The sequence below is a fragment of the Artemia franciscana genome, chromosome 7, assembly GCF_032884065.1.
Source record: "Artemia franciscana chromosome 7, ASM3288406v1, whole genome shotgun sequence".
NCBI lineage: Eukaryota > Metazoa > Arthropoda > Branchiopoda > Anostraca > Artemiidae > Artemia > Artemia franciscana.
In genome coordinates, this window is record NC_088869.1 from 25605687 (window position 1) to 25633187 (window position 27501).

The window sequence follows — 27501 nt, forward strand, 5'->3', positions numbered from 1 at the left end:
TTTATTGGCGAAGGAAGCAAGTAGTTAGGAAGAGTTATCGTTCTAACCTGGGACCATAATGCTATAATCCTAGGGAACCCCAGTTTTCTAAGAGGGAGAGCTAATTAAATAGATGTGGAATACACACTACATCAAAACGCTTCTGAAATAACTGGAGGGATTTTCTGAGACTATTCCCAGAGGTTGATCTGTGCTTAACTGTGTTTGTGGTTCATTGTAGTTTATAGATAAGCGTCCCTTTGCATCAGCAAATGCTAGACATACTAGATTCCTGATCCCTTCTGCCGTAAAATGACTTGTGGTTTTCCAGGTCACTCCTGAGGATGATAGTTTCTATGGTGAATATCGATGTTTGGCTGAGAATAAGCACGGAAAGGCTGAACATTTGATTACATTGAAACAGGCCCATGTACCTCAGCCCCCTACTCAAGCTACCTTCCAAACTGTAACAGGTAAGAGCAACCCCTTAGGCATAATGCCTTAAAATTTCTTTTGAAATTCAAACTTCTCCGCATTTTTCCTCTTTAAAGATAATTTATGTTATTTTGCTGCTACGGATTGTGGGTGAATTCCACGTCAAAATATGTCTTACAGATCAGGCAGTTATATCATGTTTTTCCCCTTTTTATTTGTTATTTTTATCAAACCAAAGTGGTTCTAATTTTTTTGGGTGTAATTTATTATTATTATTATTATTTCATTTCGTATTATGTCATCTATCGCCATTTTACATTTAAAAAATATATTTAAAAGGGGGCATGAGTCCAAGCATTATTCTTGGTTGGATTTATTTCGGCGTGGCTGCTGTTTTATCGTGTCAAAATACAGATTAATGAGCTTGTATTGTAACGTCTATATTACATATATTACACAGAAGATGGAATGGATACTAAGCCAAAGCTTGCAAAAATTCTTTTTGAAACATTTTAAGTATGTCCAAAAGTTGTGTTTTCAAGTCTTTTTATTCTATAAGAATTTGTCTTTGATTGAGCCAAGTGATCAATTTGATAAATAAGATGACTTTATCGGGCTTTATTTGATGTGATAATTGTTTTTTTTTTTTTCTACTTTTGAATAGTGAATTTTGTTTGGATGACAGTTGTAATTTTAGAACATGAAAACCTTTTTTAGAGGACGGCTCAAAGAATATAGGTAACTTATAAGAGTGGGAACTGGGAACTGGGAACTTGGATGTGGGAACTGGAATGGGAACTAAGCCAAAGCTTGGAAAAATTATTTTAGAAATATTTTAATTATGTCCAAAAGATGTGTTTTTCAAAAGTATTTTTATTCTATAGCAATTTTTCTTTGATTGAGCCAAGTGATCAATTTGATAAATAAAATGAAGTAATCGGGTTTTATTTGATGAGATAATTGTGTTTTTTTTTCCTACTTTTGAACTGTGAATTTTGTTTGGATGACAGTTGTAATTTTAGAACACGAAAATTGTATTTAGAGGACTATCTAAAGAATATGGGTAACTTATAAGAGTAGGAACTGGCGCAGGTGTCCACAAAATTTTTTTTTGTAAATCCCATCTAGCGCTTGTTAGCATTTTTTTTAGTGTAATAATAGGATTAAACAATTTAATTCGTGTAATAAATAAGATAAAGGTAGTAATAGGTGTCTTATCTCAGTTCCTGACAGAGAAACGATTACAAAACTTCCAAAAATTTCAGTTATCGCCAAACCCTAGATGACGTTGAGGGTTTCTTTTTGCCGATACTTCTGTCATTTTCTACTCTGGTAAGCTACCCATTCTCTTTCGGACTAGATAATTCTAGTTTTGCAGCATGACGTCCGTCCTGCAACTCTTTATTAGGTATATTATAAGGTATTTTTTGTTTGAAAGTACTTGAAATTTCTTTTCTTTTCTCAGTATGATAGAGCCTCTATTTCTAGCGACGACGATAACTTTCAAGATTTTTGGTCCCCAAAACACTGGTGGCAGAGAGCTGACCTCCTACGCTGTCCAGTACAGAAAGCAGAATGAAGAATGGACCGATGAAAACCCATCCAAAGAATGGCCGATCGGTAAATCCCTGTTCTTATTTAAATATATGACTTATTTAATCTTTTTAAGTGAAAATCAAATCAATACATAGAATATGGAGCTTTTGTAAACAGTACACAGTAAACAGTACAGAATGATACTAACAATTTAGAGCCACAAATGCTTTTCTCTTTCTTTTTTTTCTTTTTTCTTTTTTTTTTTACAAACAATCAAGGCCGTACAATGACACTAATCTAGACAATTACCTCAGATTAATTGAAATATTAATTGAAATGCGTTCTTCAAAGTTTTGTGTTTTTCATTTACTTATTATTTTATCTTATTTACTGTGTATTTCATTATCATTCCTCTTAATCTACAGCTGTTGGTAAATAATTGGAGCCTCCAGGGGAAAACGTTCAAAGTCATACTTACCATAATATTTTCACAATTTGTGCTCACTGAAATCTAGATTACTTATACATTTGGCAAGTTTTTACCGAGCTTTTTGACTTAAAAGACTAAAATCCTGGAAATATTTTAGTGAGTGTCCTAAAAGTCCCAAGAGAAAGTAGAATCATTTTTGCTTAGTTTGTGTATACACTATTTTTTTTTTCTTCTTCAATCTTGAAAGTTAGTTTTTTGAGTTAAAAAAATACTTTTTCTTCTGATTCTGAAATTGTTGTCCCAGTTTCTAGAAAACAATGCAGAATAATTATTTTAGTTTTTCTTTTAAAAATATTTGATAACTTAAAAATCTCTTTGAGAATCGGGTCTTAGCCATTCTGTTAAAATGAATCGCAGTTAAATTCAACTTAGTAATGGGCTTTCTTGAAAGAAAATAAACAGGCTTGTTACTTTTAGTAATATATGAGGCAGCCTCAATATGAGGCTAACTACCATCATGACTGCGTTATAGAAGGACTGAATCAGGATAAAAAGGCCAAGTTAAATGGTTGCTTTTATGGTACATCGCAGAAAATTCAGAAAACAATGGTTTGAAGAGGTAAATCCCACGCCCCCCTCCCGTATCTACCCAGCGAATAAGGAAGTACTAAATAGAGTTTTCTAGTTTGATTTATCTATAAAACTATGGATCAGCGTGTCTATTTAAGGTTGTACCTATAAAATTACGATATCCTTAATAGTGTTTTTTTTTTCTAGAATCTCCGTACATCCTGGAAAATCTGGAACCACAGACCGCATATGTATTCCGCTTCTTCGCAAGGAATCCGGTTGGATTCTCTACATACGGAGCACAAACCCAATATATGATGCCAAAGAGAGCAGCTCCAGAGAAACCGAAAATCCTCGCGACTCCAACCGGAGGTATAGTCCATTCTGCATACTCTCAGAAGTACGATTTGGCCTGGAGAATCATGCCAGATAATGGACTGCCAATTGACAACTTCCAGATTGTATATTTTCCCGTGAGTAATCATATTTATGTGTGTTTCGATTTCTTTTGTAGTTGCAATATTTTTCTTATTTTAACATCTTATTAGAAACTAGTCAAAATAAAAATTCAGAAGACTAAAAATTATTATCTTGAGTTATCCATGTTATTATTATTATGGTTAATCGGTTTTCGACTGGCCGTCTTTACCATCCCCCTTTTTGGTTTATTTATGGTTATCTTTCTTCTTTTTTTGGTGTGGCGTGGGGTAAGTAGTAGCTGGATAGATAGATGAGTGGTGAATCTACTGTCTTCTGTTAGAGCTTTGTCTACACTCACTTTTGAAGAGTTATCAAAGGGGCACTGTTTAGCCCTAACCTTGCCCTTCTTTAGTCTCTCTATTTCTTTCTCTTAATTTTGTCTACTTAAAAAAAAAAAAAAAAAAAAAAAAAAAAAAAAAAAAAAAAAAAAAAAAAAAAAAAAAAAAAAAAAAACTCAGGTAAAAACCTAACTTGCTGGTGCAACAGACCACACAGATAAACAAAAAATACGTGTGTTCGCCTGCGAGTCCAAGCAAATGCAGTCCCAGCTTTTGCATACAAGTCCAGTGGACATTAGCCGTCACGCATTAATCCAAAATCAATTCAATCTTTCATCCCTTAGTTCTATGACTATTTAACTTAGTTCTGCCCTAGGAATGACGCATGGATGGATGGTATATAGACTTATCTATCAACAAATGAACTGACATTATTTTTATACAATCCTAATAAGGGCTTATGCTAGATTTGCCTCTCACTCACTCGGACTATCTGTCTTGGCTTATTCTAATATTAGCCATGGCTTGGTGCCCACAACTTCTTGATTTTAATTCAGTTTTTTTGAGAAGATTGATGTTTATTTGAGATTACCCTTATCAACAGGTACAAGGAAAGACAATCTATTTCTTTTCCAAAGGACCTCTTACCACCATATAGTACACTACTACTACTACTACCACTTACCATACACCATACTACTTACCACCTCTTACACCAGGTGTATCAAAAAGCTCCACTGTGTCCCTAGTCCTTTTTCTAAGCTGGATACGTTTGTTGAATCTTTTTTGAAGAAGTAAGAATGGTTTTGGTAGCCCCATGAAGATGACTGAATTGAACGAGTTTTAGGGTAATTTACCTTCTGGGGTATACGAATGATGGCTAGAGATGGCAATTTGTTTGTAGACGTTTCGAAATAAAGTTTCAAGGGGTAAATTTACACTATCAATTTAGTCATAGAATGTTGAGATGGTGCAAAATTTTATGTTTCTGCCTCGCTATCTGAAAAATCTCCGTGACATCCTTACTGTGAAGAGAATGGAAGTGCCAGTATAGATTGCTAGAAATGTTATAATGCTAGAAAAGATTTTTTGCGCTCCGCTACAAGAGCGGAGCGCAAAAAAAGGTATTAGACAAAACTACAAAAATATTAAAAAAATGTTTCATAAAACGCTGAACAAAGTTCATCATAATATCACGAGAAAAGCGCACATTCAATACCATTAAATGTTGGTAGTTGGAAACAATAATGTCTGATAATTTTCTGCTTGTCAGAGCAACTTTTGCTGAAACAAGACCTGCTCAAAATGCTACACCGAATTAGGATGTATCTAATACACATGCTCCACTGTGTCTGATGAGCTATATTGCGCAATATCAGTTAAATCGACTAGGCTGATGTTTGCTCCTCCAATTGCACTTTTAATCACATATATATTCCGAAGGGTCGCCGGCGATGTAGTCAATCTTGCCAGGTGAGAAATTTGGATAGGATTTACTAATAAGAGTCTTGAATGAGTAAGATTCACCATGACAAAATCAGAGAGAACATTGAATATCAAAACTAAGCTATGTCAAAACCATGCATATTTATAATGCATTTATAATGCATTATTTATAGAACATAAATACGTTGCTGGAATCTCACAGTTAAGAAAAATTACAGCTTTAACTCACACACATGGTAGGGAACTCATTTCTGAGTAAGAAGGCAACTTATAAACGGATCCCTGACAATAAAAATAAAGTAATAAAATATTCAGGTTTTCATAAATTTTTTTAGGGGCATCGGTCCGAATGCCTAACTATTTGAACTCTATGAAGTTAAACGGCCCCTAAAAAAAACCCTGACCAGCAAAAAGTGCGTCACAGAAACTTTTATGATGTTGTGCGATTACATAAGCAATTGGAAGAATGGCACAGTAGATGACCTAAAAGTGTTAGTAAACACAAACGTTTGAGTTGAAATTACTAAAAAATGCCAAATAGAGATTGTGCTGAAGCTTTTCTCAGATAGGGCTGCGCTCATCATTTTGAATATAATCGTTTTACTTATTGAAAAGTACTACAGAGAATGCCCACAACCAGATCTGTTCTGTGTAGAAATGTTCTGATATAATATTAAGAAAACTTATACAAGCAAATGGTAGAGGAAAGAAGGAGAGAGGTATTTAGGGAGTAAACACTGGGGCGGGAATCCAAAAAGTTATGGGGGAAACAAAGAATGACGTTTAAAATACTAGGCCTGAAACGATTAAAAGGAACAAAATGACAATTTTAAAAACAAAGAGACCGTTTCTGTATTTTATTAAATATTAATTATAGGGCTTATGAGGAATCGTCCCTTTCTTGTAGGGGATAAGCTTCCTCAGCCGTCCTTGTAGGATGGTTTTTATCACCAACCTTTGCCCTTCTGAACTTGGTATGTATTCATTCGCAAAAAGATTAATCATGGCCTTTTGGAAGTCTTTTTAATTGATAAGAAAAATAATCATTGGTATTCGTTTTAATTTGTTTCTTTCTTAGGCTAGAAACAGCACTGTTGGTTCTTATTGGACGGAAGCTGGACCCAGCATTCGAAAAGAAGTCGGACCGGGAGTCGTGAGCTTCGAAATAAAGAACTTGAAACCGGACACGTTTTATAAAGTCGAAATCAGAGCTCACAATGCCATTGGATTCAGTGAACCAACAGACATTATCGTTAAAACTGCCAAGGGTGAGTTTTTTTTTTTTTTTTTTTTTTTTTTTTTTTTTTTTTTTTTTTTTTTTTTTTTTTTTTTTTTTTTTTTTTTTTTTTTTTTTTTTTTTTTTAGAATAGTCTTTAAGGATTGTGGTATAGAAATAAATAAGAATAATTACTATGAAGCATGACACGAAATTTGGCAGGCTGTCTATCTAGTAATTTCCAAATTTTATGGCTACTGTTTTAATATATATATATATATATATAAATACAAGAAACAATACAATTTTCTTTCGTTACTCGCTTCATTATACCTTCAAGTTCTTTTGAATTATTTCTTATGATCTTTTCCCACTTCTTTTGGAAACGACCAGATAGATATCCCTTTGATCTCAGATTGATGGCTAGAAAGTAGATATTTCACAATCCTTCATCTTTCATCCCTAAAATTTGGCCTAGCCAGGTTAACGTGTTTTATAGAGCCTATACTTTGACTTAAGGTCTGTCAAGCGAGCTCCTATGGCAATTTGTAGACGATTCTTTTTCAAAATAACTAGTACGTCTTCCTCAACCTTTCAAAGTGCCCGCGTTTCTGAGCCCTGCTTAACTGTTATTAATATATTGGCTTTATTTTAATTATTATTGTGGTTGGAAAAGCTACTTTCCTACTCTTTCGAACCTTTTCGATATTTAGGGAATAAGGGAAGCTTATTAATGGCGATTAGAGGAATTGAGGAATCGATGTGTGGGGATCCTAACAATTGCCTGAAGATACATTATTTTATCAATCAAAAACTAGACATTACTCTTAAAATTATAACAATTATTAAATTTAATTACAATTATTGGATGCAAAATTCGACTCTCATGGACTTCCTTTTATAATAAGGTCTTAAAATGAAGAAAAAAGTTGGGATCATTGTTGAAACTTTCAAACAATCGTTGTGAATAACCAAGTTTGGACTTGACTGGATCAGACTTGTCTTAAAATTTTAACGTAGTGCGAAAATTTTCTATTTTTTCATAAGTTAAACTGTTTAAAATTTGTTTCTTTCATTTGCCATGTTACCATAAAGCTTTTTGTGATTTTGCTTGCATCGATAAATGGGAAAAAATAGCCCGGGAGAAAAAAAAACATTGCCAGGGAGAAAAAAAACTTGCTTGGGAGAAAAAAACATAGCCTGGGAGAAAAAAAAATAGCCAGGGAGAAAAAAAAAATGGCCAAGGAGAAAAAAATATAGCCAGGGAGAAAAAAACAAACAAAAAACATAGCCAACGTCTGCTGAGTCTAATAAGATTTTGAAATTTAAATTAAAAAAAATCTACAAATAATGTTGAAAGTCCGTATATTTCGGTTTTATATACGGAAGCTTTTGTAAAAAGGGAGAGGAGATAGGAAATAACTAGCTTAAATAAATTAATATGTATTATAAAAATGATTAAACTAAACACTACAATAAAAAAACGAAAGATATTCAAACAACTATAGTTGTTGTCATCTAAAACCAGTCCAATAGGATAAGAGCAAAAGATAATGCAGAGTGACTGCTATATACTGTTGCGTATGTCCATGTTTATCTTCCGATATTCTTAAGGTGTGCTTGATCACATGAAGTCCATACGCAAGGTGTTTTTTGCACATTTTCAACAAATATCTTAAAACGATTTTGTAAATTTTGGCTGTTCATTGAGCTATGTATTTACTATCTACTGGTATATAGTCAATGAAAGCTATTTTTTCTCCATTTATCGATGCATCCAGGGTTGAAGAAAACAATATAGTTACTCGGCAAATCCATGGAAAGACTGTGTAAAATGAGCATAAGTCATGGTACCTAATATGGTACCTAGTTGTACCATGGTACCTAATTATGTAGCCACTGGCTACGTAATTTTTACCTTGTTCGAGTAGTTGAATACCATGAGTAGGTGAAACGTAATAAAAATAAACACGTAAGCTCTACTTTAATTTGTTCTGGGTGGGAGAGATAAGGGGTATAAGTTGAAAGACGCAATAAATAGACGAAATAAGAGTAAAATGAAAGAAACTATAAGAAACATCAAGCAAAGTATTGTGGCAGTGGAGGGAGGAGGTATCAAATCTGGTTTATTCAGTTTTAAGGATCATAATAAATATATTCGCACTTTTAGTTTTTATTAAATATCGTTTATTCATCAACAAATTCTATTCACAGACAATTTGTTTATTGTTTAAAATCATTATTTACCGTTTAGCTTAAAAATAGAAATTATTCTTGAAAAAGAAATTAATGGGATAATTTGGATTTTTGGATTCCAAACTGAAATAAAAAACAAACATCTACCATCCATCACTGTTGAAAGAAGCTGAATTTGTAGTTGCAAATAAAGAACAAGAAAGCTAACATAATCAAGAGTTATTGAATCCAAAAAGAGAAAATAATAAAATTTGTGTTAGTTACGTTTCTGAGATCGTCACGTCCGCGCTGGTTTTGTGTTACCTTTCGAAAGTGATTTGATTGCTTATTGTAAGTTCTGGGGCATAATGTGCAAAGAGTGAGTTCTTCTCCCACTGTTTTCTTTTTGCCTTTGCGCGTTATTTTTTTTTTTATCTTTATTGAGTCTTTATTTAATAGGTCAGGTTTCAAAATATATTTAAAACTACTGGTAAAAAAACAACAACATATAAATATATTTATATCTAATGTCCTTTAAATCATAACACATTTGTTATTTGTATATTCAGTGACGGCTCAAGAGGAGGGCCACAGAAGGTCTTTTGACCATGAAACTTCGATATTCCCACACAAAAATTATGCTTTTTTGTGGGTGCTGTTGTGTTTTATTTTGCTTTGTACTCTTTTTTGCGTCCCTAGCCGAGTTCCTCCCATTGCTGCCCCAAGCAGCAACATTTTGTTTCTCCTCTCGATCTATCTATTTCAATTCGTACATGAAAATCTAAGATTTATCTTTTAGTTTTTTTTTTAAATGTAAAGTTTTTAGGGTAGTAACACATCGTCACTGTTGCCACCTTGACAACGCTTTTCTTCCTTAAAAATTAAATTTACACAGTTTGTTGACTGCCAAATATAACCACTCCTTCAAAGAAAAGCTAAAGCTTCTTATGATGTTTGTTGCGATGTGTTTCTTGCTTATTATGTTCCAGATTTTAACCCGCATTTATTTTTTTTTTATTTGGCACCCCAACAATCAAAGCTGCGTTGTCGCATATGGATGTCTTTATCATTAAAAATGTATTCCGGATTTATCCTATTTTTTATGATATATACGGCTGTTCAAGTTTCTACTTCCTAACGATCTGATTTCAGTGTCCTAACGATCTGATTTCATGAATCAGTATCTGAATCAGTATCCTAACGATCTGATTTCATGAATTAGTATCTGAATCAGTATCCTAAAGATCTTTTCCCTAACGATCAGTATTCCTAACGATCAGTACCCATTTCTGAATCAGTATCCTAACGATCTGATTTCATTTTCATTGTCATTGGTGCTCCAATTTAGCAAAATATATCTCAACTTTAGCTCTCCAATGAAACAAAATTCATCCCCACCGATCTTATAAATAACCCCAAAAACTGAAAGCATCATACCTTGTCCCTCAGCGGACAGCATAAAAACAAGACTAGTTCCATGAAGAAATGTTAAAGAAAGCTACATAGACGTCAAACAGAGATGTCTCTCATATATATGAGATCACAAACAGTTCCACATTCACAACATCACAAAAACATCCAATAAGAGGGTCAGAATATCCATACGAAGCTGTTCAAGATTTCATCAACAACAAAAAAGCTTTTTATAAAGAAGTACCGTACCAATTGCAAAGTTAAAATGTGAACAGGCATCGGCTTGTTAGACTTCTATAATCTGTTGTTTAATTCAACAGTAAGCTTTTATCCGTTAAAAGCAAAATTACTTTCCCCCTAGCTGGGCGAAATCTCTACCACCTCATCATGTGAATAAATGGGTATATTGAATGCAGCCAATAAGTATACAAACCAGACAGCTTGTATATATATACATAGAAGATACTTGTACTCAATCTTGTAATCGACCAAAAAGTGATACTTTACCTAAGTTTTGACTAGATAAAAACTATATGATATGGGTATGTCTCTACACAGGGGAAGGGGGGGGGTATTCCCACCAATATATATCCAAGCGATACCACAGGCAAATGGGGGCGTAGGAGGATTTTTATGTTTGCCCCCTCCCCCTTGTAATGGCCAAACCTGTGTACTGCTATCGTTTAAAGTATTCTTAATAACTAATCATGTTTCATGTTGCCAGAATGTCAAATAGGTTCTCCTTTTTATCTTTTTTTGTGCCCTTGAAGAAGTTGTCCTTTTTATTAAGCCTGTATTCTGTTCTATCGCTTCCAAGGCCGAGTTTGGCTATAGCTTAATCAAAAGTAAATTCCAAATTCAGTTTACTTTCTGTTTGGCAAAAAGTTGCTCGCTAAAAATTTGATGCTTGGCAAGCTAGTCTTTTGAGTTGCGTCACGTTGATAAAAATCGTACACGAAATATTATTTTGATACAAATGCTTATACGGATGATTTCTTAGATCCAAGTCGCAAAACTACAAAATCATCAGCGATTTCGACGACGAGTGCCACAACAGTTGGAACAATTGGTCTGTTTTTATTCGTTTTGAGTGCTTTTAGAGCATGATTTGGGGATATAGACTAATCCATTTAGAAAGGAATTCTTTTATGATAATACATTCCGGTGTTGAGTTGTGTGAATGTGACATTATAAAGGGCATATCGCTTTGTGTTTTTTGCTTTGATTTGACAACGCTGCTGGTGCATGACATTTGGGTCGACGCTTTTTGGGTTGCCGAATTTCTATGGATCATATAAGTGTTATAAGTTTAGTGCCACGTTTAAAGTTGAATTTTATTTGATGATTTTGGATTGCTTTTGTGTCTCCAAAAATTAAAGTGCTTTTCATCTAGAGATACGATATTGTACCTTAGCTATATCTTTAATAGCCAGTGCAATGACTACGAAGTAAAAATTCTAGATCTTTTTCTACTTGATGTATCTATATTTTATGTATTGGTTCAAAAACCCTGTTTGGCTAGATTCCAAGTGCTTTTAAGATCGTATAGAGAAAAATGAGATGTATTAGATTTTCCATGGACAGAATATGTTCGATTGGTTGGCTTTACTGGCAATATAATCTATATGAATATACCAGTGCCTAAAAATAAAGTAGTTTATAGCCGATATAAAGGCTAATTAATGTTGACTAGGGAAGATGCCCTCTGCTCACATGTTTTCCAGGCATTCACTAAACAAACAAGCAAAAATATTCAAATAGAGTCAACAGTGAGGTGCGCTCGAATTGAAACCCACCTATTGACGAAAAAATTATGAACTGCCAAAAAAATACATATGATAAATCAAGGAAAAAAATGAAAGCTCAGAAAAAAACAACCCCAAAATATAGCTACTCCTAACCTAATAGGGACAAAAAGTCAATAGAGGCTACCCTGGCTAGTCGAATTCCCAATTCTACGTTACGAAAACATTAAATAATTTGAGAAGACCCTGTCATCAACGGTAAATCCTATGTTTTGTTATGTTTTCTTTAAAACAGACTGGAAACTCAAATTTTCATATTTAGTGTTTAGTTTAAGCTTATTTGCTATTAAATGAATTTAAAATCTCATTGAAGATCTGGCTCTGTTTTTACTATTGACTCTAGTGAATACACCATCGACCATTGACTGTCTATGTTCCAAAATGAACCAAAGAAGAAGCGAGTGATTAAGGGTGGGTGGGGGTTGGGCTACAACAATTAGTGAATCATAAAATAATTCGCCCGAGACTGAGTATCATAATGCAGAAGTGTTTTTTTTTTTTTTTAAACCTTAACGCCATTCGTTCGCAAACAAACTTTTTGTTTGCTTTTGTCAAGATTTTGCTTTTCATTAAATTGAAATAATCGTTTTTACGGAACAACCGGTTCTAACTCTACCAATTTTGTTCATGTCAGAGGAAAGTGTGTGTCTCGGTTTCGTTTGTTAAAAATAGTCATAGGGGCAGACAGTGGCCAAATTTTACTTCCTTGATTTTAGTTTGTTTTATTATTTTGTAACTGATTTCGTGGTTACAATCTTCGTCAGACAACCAGGTTATACCTTTTTTTCGAAGTGAGTTGAGCTTATTTTGAGATCTAACAGTAAATATAGAGAATTGCTTTTGTACAAGTTTTAAACGCCTTAAGATATGTCCTATTTTAAGTTACAGTCAGTTATTTGAATTGTATGTCGTTTTTTCTTTCTTTTTTTTTGTAAAATTGTATATAGGTTAATGATTAGGGTTAAAACGTAAAGTATGGTGTATACCTCTTTTCTAAGACCAACAAATGCTATTTTAGTTATAGGGCAAATCCTAATTTAAAAATTCCGTACGTTCTGTAGAATGACGTTAATTTTCTCTGACAAAGCAGTCAGGTTTTGGCCGGCCTTACAAAGACCCTTGTTAAATATCCGCATTGTTACGCCTATAGGGGGCATCTGACATTTTTACACTTTTGAGATAAATGTCGGAAAATGCTGCTTGGCATGTTCTTTTTAGTAGCTGAGCAATATAGATTAAAAAGATGAAATTGTGATTGAAAATAAATTGCCCCATTGATCCTCCCCATGAAAACAGCTTAGCCAACGGTTTATTGTACTTACATCAAAAGGGAAACTTTCAGATACGACCTTTAGACGTGACAATGACAATATAAGGGTGTCGCTAGATCCTGGGCTCCTACGTAGAACATTTTATTTTTTCAAGCTGAAGGTTTTGCCCTAGCCTTGTATTTACAACAGCCTTTTTTGAAAGCATTCATAATTCAAAGGTGACTTGTAATATTAAGCAAGATCTTTTTCAAAGAGGAATTAAATTTAATTTCTGATAATGAGGGTTGGGGGTATTTTCCTTGTTGAACTTTAGGGGCACTCTGATTAAGAGGTTTAATCAGCTTATTGGGGTATTGAACTTCCCAATGTTAATAACTAGAAGTTTTTCCCTGATACCAAGACTTGAAGTGGGATGTGAAGAATTCCTTAAAGCCCCGTTCTCATATGTGTCTAGCTAGACATCCATCATTGTGGACCAATAAGACTTATAAAAGAGAAACAAAATATGATTGGTTGACAATAATTATACCTAAATATTGATTTTCTAGCTAAGTACTCATGGGAATTGGACTTTAAGAAAATGTGTCCTATTTTGAAAATTTATAATTTTTTTTTAGTTTCTGTATTTGAATTGAAGCTTATATTATTTAGATTTTTACAGCTCATTTTTGTTGTACAATCTAATTAGAGTTTAATTTTTTACCATTCCAATTCTTGGATAACTGCCCCCCCCCGCCACCTCCCGCAGCATGACTGAAGGACAAGTAATCTACAGAAAAGTTTATTTTGAACAGTTGCGGTGATAATTTGACTTGGGAAGTACAATTATGGATGCTTTCTATAATTCTCAACTAGCTATATTGTGGGACAGGTGTAGAATCCGTTTTCCTTCTATGTTAATTAGTGGATCTCCTGTTTAATTTGTAGTGTGACTACTTTGATTGAATTCATGAAAATCTTATTGGAAAAATAAAAGAACTATTTGTAAAAAACAAAAAAAAACTCTTACACCTACTCTTAGGCCTTTTTAGACCAGGTTAACAGAAGATAAAAGTCAAAATGGATGAAAATGCAAGGACACACTTCCAGTGAATTGCGAGAGCTTAAAGGAGTGAAACAAGGCTCTTTTTCAGAGGCATCAAACGCGTTTTGGGGGAATACCAACTATTGGAGAAATTTCGTTGAACGGAATAAAGGTTCATTCAGTCATCCAAATCCGAAGCTTTATCAATATTTTTGGGGGGTTTGGAGTAGAGAGCGAAGTTAATTTTTATCATTCGTATTGTTTGATTCAAATGGTACTCGCTTCCCTCCTCAAATTGAGGATATTGAGCTCAACCCTATTCAATCACGTATTGATGGATGATTTATTTTCGCTTCACTTAACTGGTACCACCGAAAAAAGTCCTGCCATAAATTAGTGCCTAGTAAATTATCTTTGGGTACTGAACTCAGCAGTTCCAATATTTTACACACAGTTGGTACGAAAAAGTCCGCTTGTAGCAACTGTGCTAAGTTCTGGGAATCTTTTGTGTTCTTGAAAAAAAAAAAAAAAAAATCAGAATCCATGGAAGCTTTGTTGGGTTATGTTTAGTGTTACGCATCTTAGAATGAGCTTTAAACTCGGTAAAGAGTGTTTTCATATTATCAATAAAAAGAAAACTACGAAGAAAAAAAATACTGGGTAGTCTTGTAAGTACTCGAATTTTGTCTTGGGGGTACAAAACTTTGGGAAAAACGAATACACGATCCAAGATAAGTCATCGCTTCCCTGCGTGTGTGTCTATAGTTGATACTCTCAAAGCAAAAAGCTCGAGTAAGAACCACTGAAAGGGGTTAATTTAGTTATAGTATATGAGTCAACTGGTGAATAATAAACGCGAGTATTATTTTTTTTTAAAGGAATAAGATCTTGTTCAAAGGCTATTGCTCAACTTTTACAAAGTATTTAAATGTCTGTTCGTGCGTCATTCCTAGGATAGAACTAAGATAGTCATTGAAACTATAGTTTTCGAAGTGTTTGGTTAAATGGCACGGGTAAGCGGCGGGATTAAATATGACTCTCTTATTGGACCAATGCTTGTTTGTTAGCTGTTTAGAAAGGCACGTCCACCTAGAGTCTCTTGCAGGTTGACAAAGAATGTGCTGTGACAAAGAAGTTCTTAAATTTATTAGTTGTTCAAATTTCTTGTTGTTTTAGTTTGACTCCTTAAATGAGCTAATTATTCGTCATTTTTAGTTATACTGTTCCTCTTTGATTTTTGTTGTAGAACTTTATTTTTAATATTGTTTTACTGAAGGATCTAGTGCATGTCCTTGGGGACACGTCATGTACTTTCATAAACACACAAAGTGAACCACTGAACTACCAAATTCAAGACAAACATTGAAAATACAAATATACTCTCTTTACACTTGCACAAAGAAGGAGAGGGAATGAGATTTTCTCTCTCCCCACCCTCTCCTGACACAAATCAAAAGATAGTAATATAAAAAATGGCATGTTGCTTTTTATGGTTGACCCATCGTCCAAAGTTATTGACTGGCCGTGTAGATTGGCGGTGCATCTGAACTTTTTGTTGTTCAAAACCAAACTTGCGCCTTGATTATTCTGCATTGATCCACTAAGATAAATCTGAAAATGATATATATATATATATATATATATATATATATATATATATATATATATATATATGTATATATATATATATATATATATATATGTATACATATATATATATATATATATATATATATATATATATATATATATATATATATATATATATATATATACATATACATATATATACAAGTATATTTACAAAAAGTGGGCAGATTTGGTTTGCATTTCAAATCAAACTTTAAAAGGAAAAAATTATATTGTGGTTAAGTCTTGTGCCTCCGCAACAAATCAAAAAAGTAAATATAGCTCAATGAACTCTTTACAATCCTATTAGCCTAGCTTGATATATTGAACTATATTTGCTGGTCGGAGACTTATACAACTGAACCAGAAAGCCTAGTCGTAATCAAGAATGTTTCGTTAACACAACAACACTGATTGACTTGTTCTTAATTACTGCTTACTTTTAGATCGAAAATTTTCACAATGCTACAGTGATATCTTATATTTTACTCTACAAGCTATCCGAAGAGATGCTGTTTTTTTTTAAATGGACACGACGGTGCATTAAAAAACTGTAGTGGCAACTATTTTTGATATTATCCATTATTTTTTTTTTAAACTTTTCTATACAGTAGTATCTTACCAAACACTATCTTGATAAACTTAAAGCTATTTCCCTTTGTATGAGATATTAAAAAAGTAAAAAAAGATATCTTTTTGTTAATGAGAGTAAGCCAGACTTCTTCACATCGGATTTTAAGCTTTTGGAGAATTTTAGTTATTGACTCATTAGCACTAGTTTTTAAATCAAAAAGTATATGAGATCCAACATATGTATTGAAAAAATTTCTCAACTTCCAAACGATAGAAGAAGGTAAATTCAAATAAATTGCTCCTTTCATGAACTTCTCGTTTCCGTTGGACCTCACTTTAACTGAAACTGGACCTACTACCTATTACTGAACATAACAATTGAACCTTTGTTCCGAAGAAAGAAAAGCGATTCAACTGCAGTTACATCACAAGGTAAGGCCCTGATGCCTGTTTGTTTGTGGTCGTGGTAACCTCATTTTATAAAAACATCGCTTAATAGCTAGATAGACTTTAAATGCTTTTTTAGCCGAACGGATTCTGCCCTTCAAACCCTTGGTGTTGTGGCCTGTAACTAATGACCCCTACAACAGTGTTGCCACTTCTTTTGCTAACCTTTTTAACTTGTTGTGTTTTGTAAAGTGTTGTTATAATACAGTTGTCGTTTCATATTTTCTTTTTTCTATTGAGATAATGTAAATTTGTACCTGCTGTTATGACACCTTGCAAATGTCTCAGGAAATGCCGAAATATTGGTGACAATAGATTTCTATTTTTGTTTTTGCTGTAGTATTACTTCGTCCCTTGATTCTTATTTATGCAATAAAAAAGTAAATATAACTATATTTTTGAAAAGGCTACCCTTCAAGTTGATAAAGATAATAAAAAAGCTAAAAATAACAATTGGAAATAGCATTCAGTTAAACTGTCGTGATGCATAGAGATGTCACAATTGAAGAGGAGTTCCATGCTAATTTGGTGTTTTAGACTAACTTAACACAGCACGTACCAATGCTTTTCTCAGTGGCTCATAGGGTTTAATAAATGTACCCGAGGTTGATGAAAAATTTAGGGAAAGAATTTATTTGAAAGAGCTATCATTTGAAAAACTTAACACAGCACGTACCAATGCTTTTCTCAGTGGCTCATAGGGTTTAATAAATGTACCCGAGGTTGATGAAAAATTTAGGGAAAGAATTTATTTGAAAGGGCTATCATTTGAAAAATTCTTTTTGCTTTAGACTTCGAGAATGAAAGATTGTTGTCCTGACAAGGCTAAATATTTTAGCTGATTATATAATGTCTAGTTACAATACCTAGTTGCCATATTTCCAGCATGCATGGAGAGTTTGAAGATACGCTTCTAGCATGGTAAAGATTGTTCACTGTTTTGAGTTTTAGCTGTAGGAATTTTTGTTCGTAACTCAATAAATCCTTTGATGCAAGAAACATCATAGGCTGGTCTTCTTATAGAAAATTATAATCTCTCTCTCTCTCTCTCTCTCTCTCTCTCTCTCTCTCTCTCTCTCTCTCTCTCTCTCTCTCTCTCTCTCTCTCTCTCTCATTATCTATCCTACCTCTCTCCCGTCCGTATCTCATGTAATATTAAAGACGCTCCTCTTAATTACCTGTGAAATCCTTTGGTAATTGTTACTGTTTCTTACATAGTTATTGAAATTTCATATTTACAGAATAAAAGGATCTTTAGTAATATACTTATTTACTTCTGTTTTTATATCACATCCTAGAAATGATTAAGCTATTTTATCATTCGTCTAACAATGGAGTTTTTTATACGCTCTCGATTCGTCCCGTTTTGAAATAACTTAATGAAAAGCATTAAACGGAGAAAAACGAGTAAAACTTTCGGCCAGTGATAAAAACAGGACAAAACGCCAATATTTTGGAGCATAATTAGTTCAAAAAAAAAACTTTAAAGAAGGTAACAAAATGACCTTAACCTCCTGGTCAAAAAATGACCTGAAGAGCCAATCGTCTTAACAAAAGAAATATATATATATATATATATATATATATATATATATATATATATATATATATATATATATATATATATATATATATTCTAAAAAAAATTAATTTCAATCATTTTATAATTGAAACAAATCAAGGTGTATAAAGAAGTGAAAGAAAGATTAGCAGAAGGACGTTAAAAACCCATTGAAGATTAAATTCAGCAATTCTGTTTTTACATGTGAAATCGATTGACACCGCAGTTTTCGTGGGATTTAAGTTATCTGAATTGAAATAGTAACTGGGGCTTACGGAGTTAATTTTTTTGCTGGGCATTTAATTTCAGACCTGCAGCTGCATAGTTTGTATTGACGGCATTGAATGTACTCCGTTTGGCTGAAGGCAATAAAATCGTACATTGCCGTATAAGGTAGAATTTTGCTACAAATACAATATCATTAAAATAGAATTATTTCATTAGGTTCAATTGAGGCTACTGAGCAACAATCGATGGATTATTTGAGTGGGTCAAATATTGTAGCACTTGCTGTTGTCCTTGCAGTTCTCATCATTTCTATCATTGTTGATACTGCTTGCTGTCTCACGAAACGTGTCGGTAAGATTAATTCTTTGTTTGTTTGTTGTTTTGTGTGTTTTTGGCAGCTAGCTATTTTAAAAAAGGAAACAATAATAGTGGACTTCAGGTGTGGCGAGGAGTCAGACATTGCCAGAACGAAATTACGAAAGTGATTTTTGGTAAGATGGATAAATCTTGATGAAAAAATTGACGGAGCAAACGTATTTCAAGAATTGTTGTTTTGGTCCATGTCAAGAGGCTTTTTAGGTAACTTTATTTTTGGACATCCAAAAAACCCCAATCGTATTAAAAATGAATTGTTGGTTTCATGAACGTTTTCTATTGGCAGATGAGGGTTATAGTCATGATCCTTATGGCGCTATTATTAATGCTGTCTAGCATCAAAGCAAATGAAGATTAAAAAAAAAAAAAAATGAAAGAAAATATCTGTTTCCTGTGTAGATCGACAGTTTAATCTAATTAATCTTTGATAAATGTACACAATATCGTGTGTTCCTGTACTGGGATATTTTGGCTTCTTTTTAAAATAAAAACCCTTAAACTAAGTCACCTAAAAAAAAAACGATAAGAGCAGGAAGTAGTAATTAAATAACATAATATTAACTATAATTTGTTAAGTCTGTTAAAACTATAAAGTGAAGGAGCTGTTTCTTTCCGAATTGATTAACAGCGTAAAGTAAGCATCAAGATAAAGTTGTAAAGAAGACAGATTGTTGGCCACGACAACGTTTTTCTGTTCGAATTATAAATTAAAGTTAATAGTTTTGTTAGTGTACCGTTGATTCTGATGGCAATGTTTATTTATCATTTATTGTTTATTTATACATAGCTTGTGAAAAATAAACATTATTTAATAACCATGTATGAAATTTATAGGTATACAACTGCATCTCGACACCCCCTCCCCAAAAAAAAAATTCTGTAGAAATTTTTCTATAATTAAAATTTTTTTTCTATAGGGTATAAGAAAAAACTTGAAGATTAAATAAATTAGAGAAGACTTCTTTTTTTTATAGCAGCTTCACAAAGAAGAACGTCATAATTACGATATGTTTTTCAGAGGAAATGTATAAGATTAGTTTAAGGTATTCATTGGACTGAATGTATGTAAAAAAAAAAGGCTGTACAGAAACTGTGTTTCAGCCCTTCTTTCTAGGGCTATAATGAAAGAGAGGTTAAAGCGGTTAGGCCATGTCATGCATATGAAGGATGGCAGATCTTCTTTTTCCAGGGATAAATAAGCAGGGTTTCATAGTTTGGGAACGAACCCAATGCACGAGGATAAGCCTGGTATAGGCTACAGTTCCAGGTAACTGAGCTTTGCTGGTTAAAGCTGATTGTATCACTGAATACTTAGTCTTGTGTATCTCCCCTCGTGGAAAATCACCCCATAGAAATACAGTTCCCCCATAGTCTGATTCACACAAGACAAAATTTTCTGTGTGTTTTTTTTTTTTTTTTTTTTTTTATCTCTGTTGACATCCTTTTTTTTGCTTAGTAAGTTCATGAATTTGGTTCCCTGGAATTGTACAAAATAAGAATAAGCTAACTTAACTAAAAAATCTAGTCCAAAATAAAAAAATTTTTTGATGGATATTTTTCCAAGATCACGCTCAAAATAAAATTGATCTGTTGTGATAACCTGCAAGGTTCCATTGACTTGCAAGGTGGGTAATTAATTAAGCAATCACCACATTCATATCTAATACAAATAGGAGATCAAACAGAACGCTAAACTAACCAAGGACATAACGTTTAAGAACAGTAATGGCGTGGTCGATATTCCCTCATCCTTGTCAAACTGTCAATCTTCAGGTTGACAGTTTTTCCTGTTGTTGGATCTCTAATTTCAGGCAGCATATGATTTAAGAAAAAAATATTAAGGGCGCTGAGGGAAGCAATTGAATTTTTCCAACGATAGTCCCAAAGACTTATTTAGATGGTTTTTTCACAATGGAAAATGGGCGAAGCAATCTGCAAAGCCGATCCTGTGCATACTTGCTAAGTTCTGGATTGAGTTGTAGCCTTTTTATATGATACTGCCGACACTCAGCCTAAATGAGTACTAATTCGAAAATGCTACGCCTAGTATTGTTGTAGGGGAGGCAGTGGGGAATACCACTCTGGGATCATCATACCCTGCTTGAGTGGATTCAATAGTAAAACATCTGATTTCTGCTCCTTCACTTACAGGCTATTTGAATGACACTGGATAATGATGTATGCTCGAAAGTCCTAACTCGACTCGTAACATGGAAACTTACAGGCTTTCGAGGTTGACATCTCTGTCGCTTACTTGTCTCACAGCTACAGAAATTAGAAACTCATTTGCTATAATTTAACCATTAAATAATTCTAGAACCATACTGATTTATACGATATGTTCTCAATGTTTGAAGAAATCCACTTATATCCTCAATTTCTTTCAAATCAGATAGCAGTTTACTCGTGGTTTTGTATACTGAGCAGAGTGCAAAGCCTTGGGTTTACTGGGGTTTGGATCTAAATAAAATTAGCATCGTGTGTAGCAACTTTGTGAGGAATCAATCCAGTAATTATAAAAATAAGCTAGCGATTAACCTTCAAAACGCTTAGACATAGACAGACCAACGGAAGTTCAACCAACCCGAAAAGCGGCAAACATCTATTATAAACGTTGTCAATCGGCTCCTAAAGATATATTTAGTTTTCAGTGGTCTTAAATTAAAAATGGCTTTAGGCATAAAATCAATGATAAGTTTGTAAATAAAAAAACTTTCTTCCAGGTGCTATCGCATGGATATATACTCGTACTTGTGGCAAGTCAAATCATGAGAAAATATCTGAAGAAAATAATGGTACTGACAAATCACCTCTTCAAAATGAATTGGAAGAGAGAGAGACTGCCCCAATGATAAACGGGTAAGTCTTTAACCTGTACCTCCATTTTTTAGTAGGTATCCTAAACTGTGGGTCATCTGACCTCCAAAGACCACTTCAGCATCCCTAATTTGTCTGTTTTCATATTTCCCCTTTTATCATACGAGGGGTTACAATTGAAGAAAGAATAAACTGTTGCCAGTGCTAGAATCAAATTCGACATCGCAATAAGTTTTGTGATAGATATGTTGATCCTTTTGCCTTAGTTTTTTTTTGCGAATTAAATAAATTCAGAAGAAATAATTGTGACTATGTTGCAGCATTAGGCTTAGTCAAAGCCAAAAGAGTGTCAAGAATTACAAATGCTTAGGGTCGGGCTACGGTATATTTATTTGTTTAATCTGGATTTCAAGGCGTGTTGTATTTACGTAATTGGCAATTCAATATTTTTATCTAGAGCTGTCTTCAATGTACACTTGAAACTAATATATAGTTTTCATTTTACCGATAAGAGTATAGTGGCGAGCAATGAAAGTGTAAGGCTGCGTGTGTAAGGGCGAAAGGGCCTAGTTATCGGCTGGAGCAGGCAGACAGAGTCGAGTATGCATGTAACCTTTTCATAACTATAGAAGAATTTGGTAATTCTAATTCCACCTCATAACCTCCTTCTTAGCCTAAATTTCATTTTTGCTTTATTCTTTTCTGTATTTTTTTTTTTATTTTTCTTGTCAGCAACTCATAATGTCATAAAGTTTAAATCGAAGAGCATAAATACCTACAGACGACACGATATCATGAAAAGCTCTGTAAAACGAAAACAACCCTATTCACTTACAGGATTGCCAACCCCTATTGATTTATCAGATTTCATAATAATTTTCTTTATTGTGTAGTGTTTTTTTTTCAAAACTGGTGATGTTTTCCTAAATCTAGTGTTTTTTTTAGGATATATATTCAAATGAAAAATCCCTATAAGAAGTCAATTATTTAAAACGAAAGGGATGTTTTGATAAAAACTTGTTCTGATAGCCTAGGTTAACAAAACTACTCTTTTCCTTCTCTTTCAGAAACCATAAAAAAAGGATAAAGATTCTCCTTAGCCATTGTTGACGCATAGGGGGTCGAATTGACGTTTCTGTTGCTGGGATTTTTTTTTACTGTGACAAGTAGCAAGCTTGTCGCCTGACCTTGCTGTGACGGGGATCAAACCCCAGGCTAAACTGTAATTAATCAAAATTAGGTTTATCAAACGTGAAAAAGACTGGGTTGATAAAATTTGTTCGTATCAGTTTACATAAAGGGGTACTGCCTTATCGGGAAGTGTTATGGCGGTAATTCAGCATATCAAGGCAGCTAATTAGCCATTTTTTATGGAACCTTTATTTGAATATTGTATTGAAAAATATGTATTTGTTGTTCTTTGTCGGTTTGTTTTTATTAGTAATATCTTCATGAAAGTTTTCCTACAAACTTTACGATTAGGATTCATTTCAATTGGATTCAAAGGTTGTTTCCTATTAATTCAAGTGGGGAGACCGAAAATGACATCAGAATTGGAAAATTACATAATTTATTACCCCATTTTCAACCTAAGCGAGATGAGAGGGGGGGGGGCAAATTAAGATTCTAATTTTTCATCTCCCACTGGCCTCGCTCTGGGTGGAAATGGATAATAAGTTATGTAATTTCCCAATTCTGATGTCATTATCGGTCTCCCTGGTCTTGAATTCATACTATGTTATTGTTATACAAACGTCATTTTTATCCCTTCTTATCTAGGCTGGCATGTCTGGTTGAAAGAAAAATTTTCTGAAAGCCTTCCTAAAAATATGCATGTCTACAAAACTAGGTATTTTAGATTTCTATTTAAAAATGAGCACCGTTGCCATTTTTTTACCAAAGCCATGAAACCTGGCCATCGAAGTGAAATGACTCCTAATCGTGGCCGTATGTTATAATCATGCCAATCTAGGCCATTGCCCAATGGTGCCATGATTTAGAGGGCCATAAAAATTTAGTAAGTTAATTTGGCTCGTATAGCAAGATGTCCCAGAGATGTTTCAGATGCCTAACTTAAAATAAAAATAATAGAGGGAAACATCAGCAAAAAATAAGCCACGAACATGTGGTACCAAGCACCTTAAGAATGGGTAGTGGTGTAGGTGCAGGTGTAGTGGTCCTGGGGATTTAGTGGACTGTTGAAGGTTGGTATTTAAGGAGGGAAAAAACGTTGTAAAATTTAAAGAATTAGTTTCGCTTGTTTATTTTCTGGGTTCAACATGGCAGTACTTACTTAAATGTGATAATTCCCGAAAAACCTCATAATTTTGCAACAACCAAAAGATCCATCTTAAAAATTGTTGTTTTCAGGTATTAACAGAAACGAAATGGGTCTGGAGTTTAATATATATTTTTTTACGTCCTTAGTACCCTAATTTCCACTTTCCTTTTTTTCAGAAACAACGAAAAGAAGGCTCCAGTGTCAAATTCAGTGGAAAGCTTACCCGACATGAAGAAGTCTGCATCTAAAACCAGTGTTGCGAAGGACTCAATCGTTTAATCTAGTCTGACCCTATTAAAAATTACTGAGATATTTTTATGATTGCCAAATGTATAATTTGTGACAGCGGGAACTCAGTTTTCTGTGAATTGATCTTTTTACTTTGTCTTAATTTTATTCTCCTTTTTATACCACTGCAGAGTTGATTCTCTTTTTTTCAGTCGTTGTATATATATTTGAGCTTAGTTGATTTGAACATATTTTATAACCATCCCGTGTATATATTTAGAAGTTTACCGTATAAAGTTAAGTCTAGTAAAGACCCTTTCCCTAAGTGCAGCCTTTTTGTTTCTTTTTTTTCGTGTACGTACAGCTAGAGACCTCTATTTTAGAAAAGAAAACATCTGGGAAAGTTCTTGTGACAAAAATATATTTATAATGAAACTCAGCGCTTTATGTGCTATTATATATGTTTTGTGAGTAGCAAGTTTTTTTTCTCTTTCTTTTTGATCAAAAGTAAAATATATTAGTTTTTACTAAAATATTTTAACAAATAAATTTATACTTTAAAATTAAACAAAACATACAGTATTATATATTATTACTGGTTGTTTTCTAAACAGCAAGTATTTTGTCAACGAATAGTTTTTTTTTGTCTATAAAAGAAATTTGAAACAGTACAATTGCTCTTTATGTATGTACAGTCTAATGAAAGTTTACCTATGAAGGTTTCAGATGAATAAATTTAGTAACAAATACGTGGTGGGTGAATATATAACACAGATTAAATGCGATTATGTAGAATAAATTAAAAACGAAACAACTTTCATTACTGAAATTACTTGAAATTACTTGAAATTTATTACTTGAAACTACTGAAATTAAAGATAATACAGATAGAACCCAATTGATTAAAAGCAAGACGACATGCAGGGCTGCCATTTGGGAGAGGGGGTATTTATTTCGGAGACGGGTGGGGGGTGAAAAACAAAACTGAATGCTCAAACTCTAATTGATGATTTATCATTCTTTCATTTTCACTTTTATTTCACTTTAGCTATGTCTACACAAACAAAACAAACGGCTTTACGCGTAGATTCTTAAGATCGAAAGATATCACCTTCTTTTTTCTGAACTTTCACTCGTAAGAGGAAGAAATCCCGCCATTAGCTTCATCGAAAGTCACCTACAGAAATGAATAAATACCTTTTTATTTTGGAACAGCCGCTTGTTGAAAATTTATCAAAATTTTAACAATAGGATATGCTGAAATATTTGTAATTTTCTGCCAATTTTACTTGCTTTTTCATGCTAGTAGAATTAATATAACAATTTAAAAACTATGAAGAAAAGTGGGGGACTATATTTGAAATCAAATTTAGAATTATAGTTTTGCGAAGAATTTGGTAGCTTGAGTCAGGCTACCAATGCAGTATCCAGAGGGGGTGGGGATACTGATTTTAACCACCCCTCCCTCGTACCCGAAGTAATGTCCAACTCGCACCAATGTAAACAATAATGCATGTAAACAAATTTTTCATCCGTTTTTTTAGTAGTCTCTCCTTTCCCAAAAGAATGACCCCTCCCCCATGAAAAAATCCTGGATACGTTCTTGAGCCTGATCCATATCGCATTTCTAATGTCTTTGGTTTCCTAATAACAACAACATTTGTAGTAACAGTGTTTTGTTATTCAACCTTTCTATAAAATTGAGAATTACAACTTCGTACTTCTCAGTAAGCAGCTGTGAAATACTTCCCATTAGAAAAATATCATATCAAGCTTAGAACTCTTTATTCTTGTAGACATTAGAAAATAACCAGACTCTGCCCATAAATATGCAGCTTTTATTTGAATACTCTTTTATCCCCTCCAGCCATCTCCCCCTCCTTTTTTTCTTCGGTACTTTTCGGTGGAAATGTACCGAATTTCGAAGAATTTATTTGGATACCCTCTCATCTTTGATTCAAATTTCTGGGTGTTTGGCAAGGCTGGAAGTTTCGTTGAACACAATTACCCACTGACTATGGACACGGGAACATTTGATCATCATTCCATTTTTATGTTCTTTTTTAAGTTTGTATGATTATTTAGTTATTGCTTTTGTGGCATAGTTATCAATAAATAAACATGATTTTGCTTATCTGTGTAGTACTTTCATATTTTATCAAAAGATGGCCAGCCTTATCGGAATTTTTTTTTTTACTTGCTAAAAACCTATTCAAAATCAGATATTTCTAATACCGAGTTTTAGCTAACGCTAATTTGAGCCAACATTTTTCAAAAGGATTGTCTGGAAAATTCTGATTGGCTCAACCTAGCGCTAGCTAAATTTCGGAACCAGTAAAATATCATTATAAATTGATGTTGAAATAGTATATGGTTCGTGATTTGGAACTTCAACCGTTTCTATACTGCATCGAAATCCTACACCTTGATTGTTTCTGCTTCTTCTGTTTATGGAAATCGTCTTCAGAGCCGTATAGTTTTTTAGCTATTTACTTTTTGTTTTTACAACACTGCTGATAAGCTACCTTACTCTAAGAGCCAAAAGTATATATTCTTTTGCAATACGGAGATGGTTATTTTTGCTTTGTGCAAGAAATGCGCATATAATTCAGAAGATGTATCAAAACGTGAGAATAACCTCTCTTATTGGTCTTCATCTACTTATTAAATTTTAGACACTAGTAGTTTAATTCTGTAGCTGTTCGGGATCATGCACTACTTCTTTGCTGAAGAAGTAGGCCTGTGTAAGCCTTTCCAACATATCCATTCTTACTTGAAATCACATAATTCTTTCTCGCCTGTCCGATAACGATTTTTTCTTTTACCGCTTTCATTCGTCGCTATCATTTGTCGTCGGATATTTTTCATTTATCGATTTATCTTTATTTCCTCTCTCTCTCTCTCTTGCTATTTTGCACATTAGAAAAGCTTCAATATTCAAGCTGTTTTAGAAACTCTCCATTTACACATTTGATTAATCACAGCTTACATTACGTTTATTGACAAGTTTGGAAGTAAAATCAGAATAATTTCTTACTTTTCTTAAGATGAAAGAATAGGAATTACTTCACCAGTATGCAAACTTGTATGCTTCACGAAACAAGCAAAGTAATATATTCCGCTGCATTGTCTCCCCACTTTCCAGCCCTAGTGACGAGGGTCGCAAGAGTATGCCCGGTCCGCTGCGTTAAACCGAAACCTACTATTCACTTCTCTATAAAACTGAATTATTGCGGTAGACAAAACTTAATGCAGAAAACTCAACTTGAAAATTTGGTCGAGGTCCTGAAGTAAAGAGAACCCC

The 27501-nt window shown here is 33.5% G+C and overlaps 1 protein-coding gene across 1 annotated transcript in view; it reads left to right on the forward strand.

The window, feature by feature from the left end:
- LOC136029646 (fasciclin-2-like) overlaps positions 1-26331 on the forward strand; it is an 83369-nt gene extending 57038 nt beyond the window's left edge. Inside the window, exons 11-18 of the mRNA XM_065708147.1 lie at positions 311-452; positions 1903-2034; positions 3158-3423; positions 6233-6422; positions 10959-11027; positions 18713-18847; positions 21595-21730; positions 24146-26331. Coding sequence (XP_065564219.1) covers positions 311-452; positions 1903-2034; positions 3158-3423; positions 6233-6422; positions 10959-11027; positions 18713-18847; positions 21595-21730; positions 24146-24248 — 1173 coding nt within the window. The 3' untranslated portion in view covers positions 24249-26331. The remainder of the gene's footprint in view (positions 1-310; positions 453-1902; positions 2035-3157; positions 3424-6232; positions 6423-10958; positions 11028-18712; positions 18848-21594; positions 21731-24145) is intronic.
- Positions 26332-27501: the final 1170 nt, after the last annotated feature.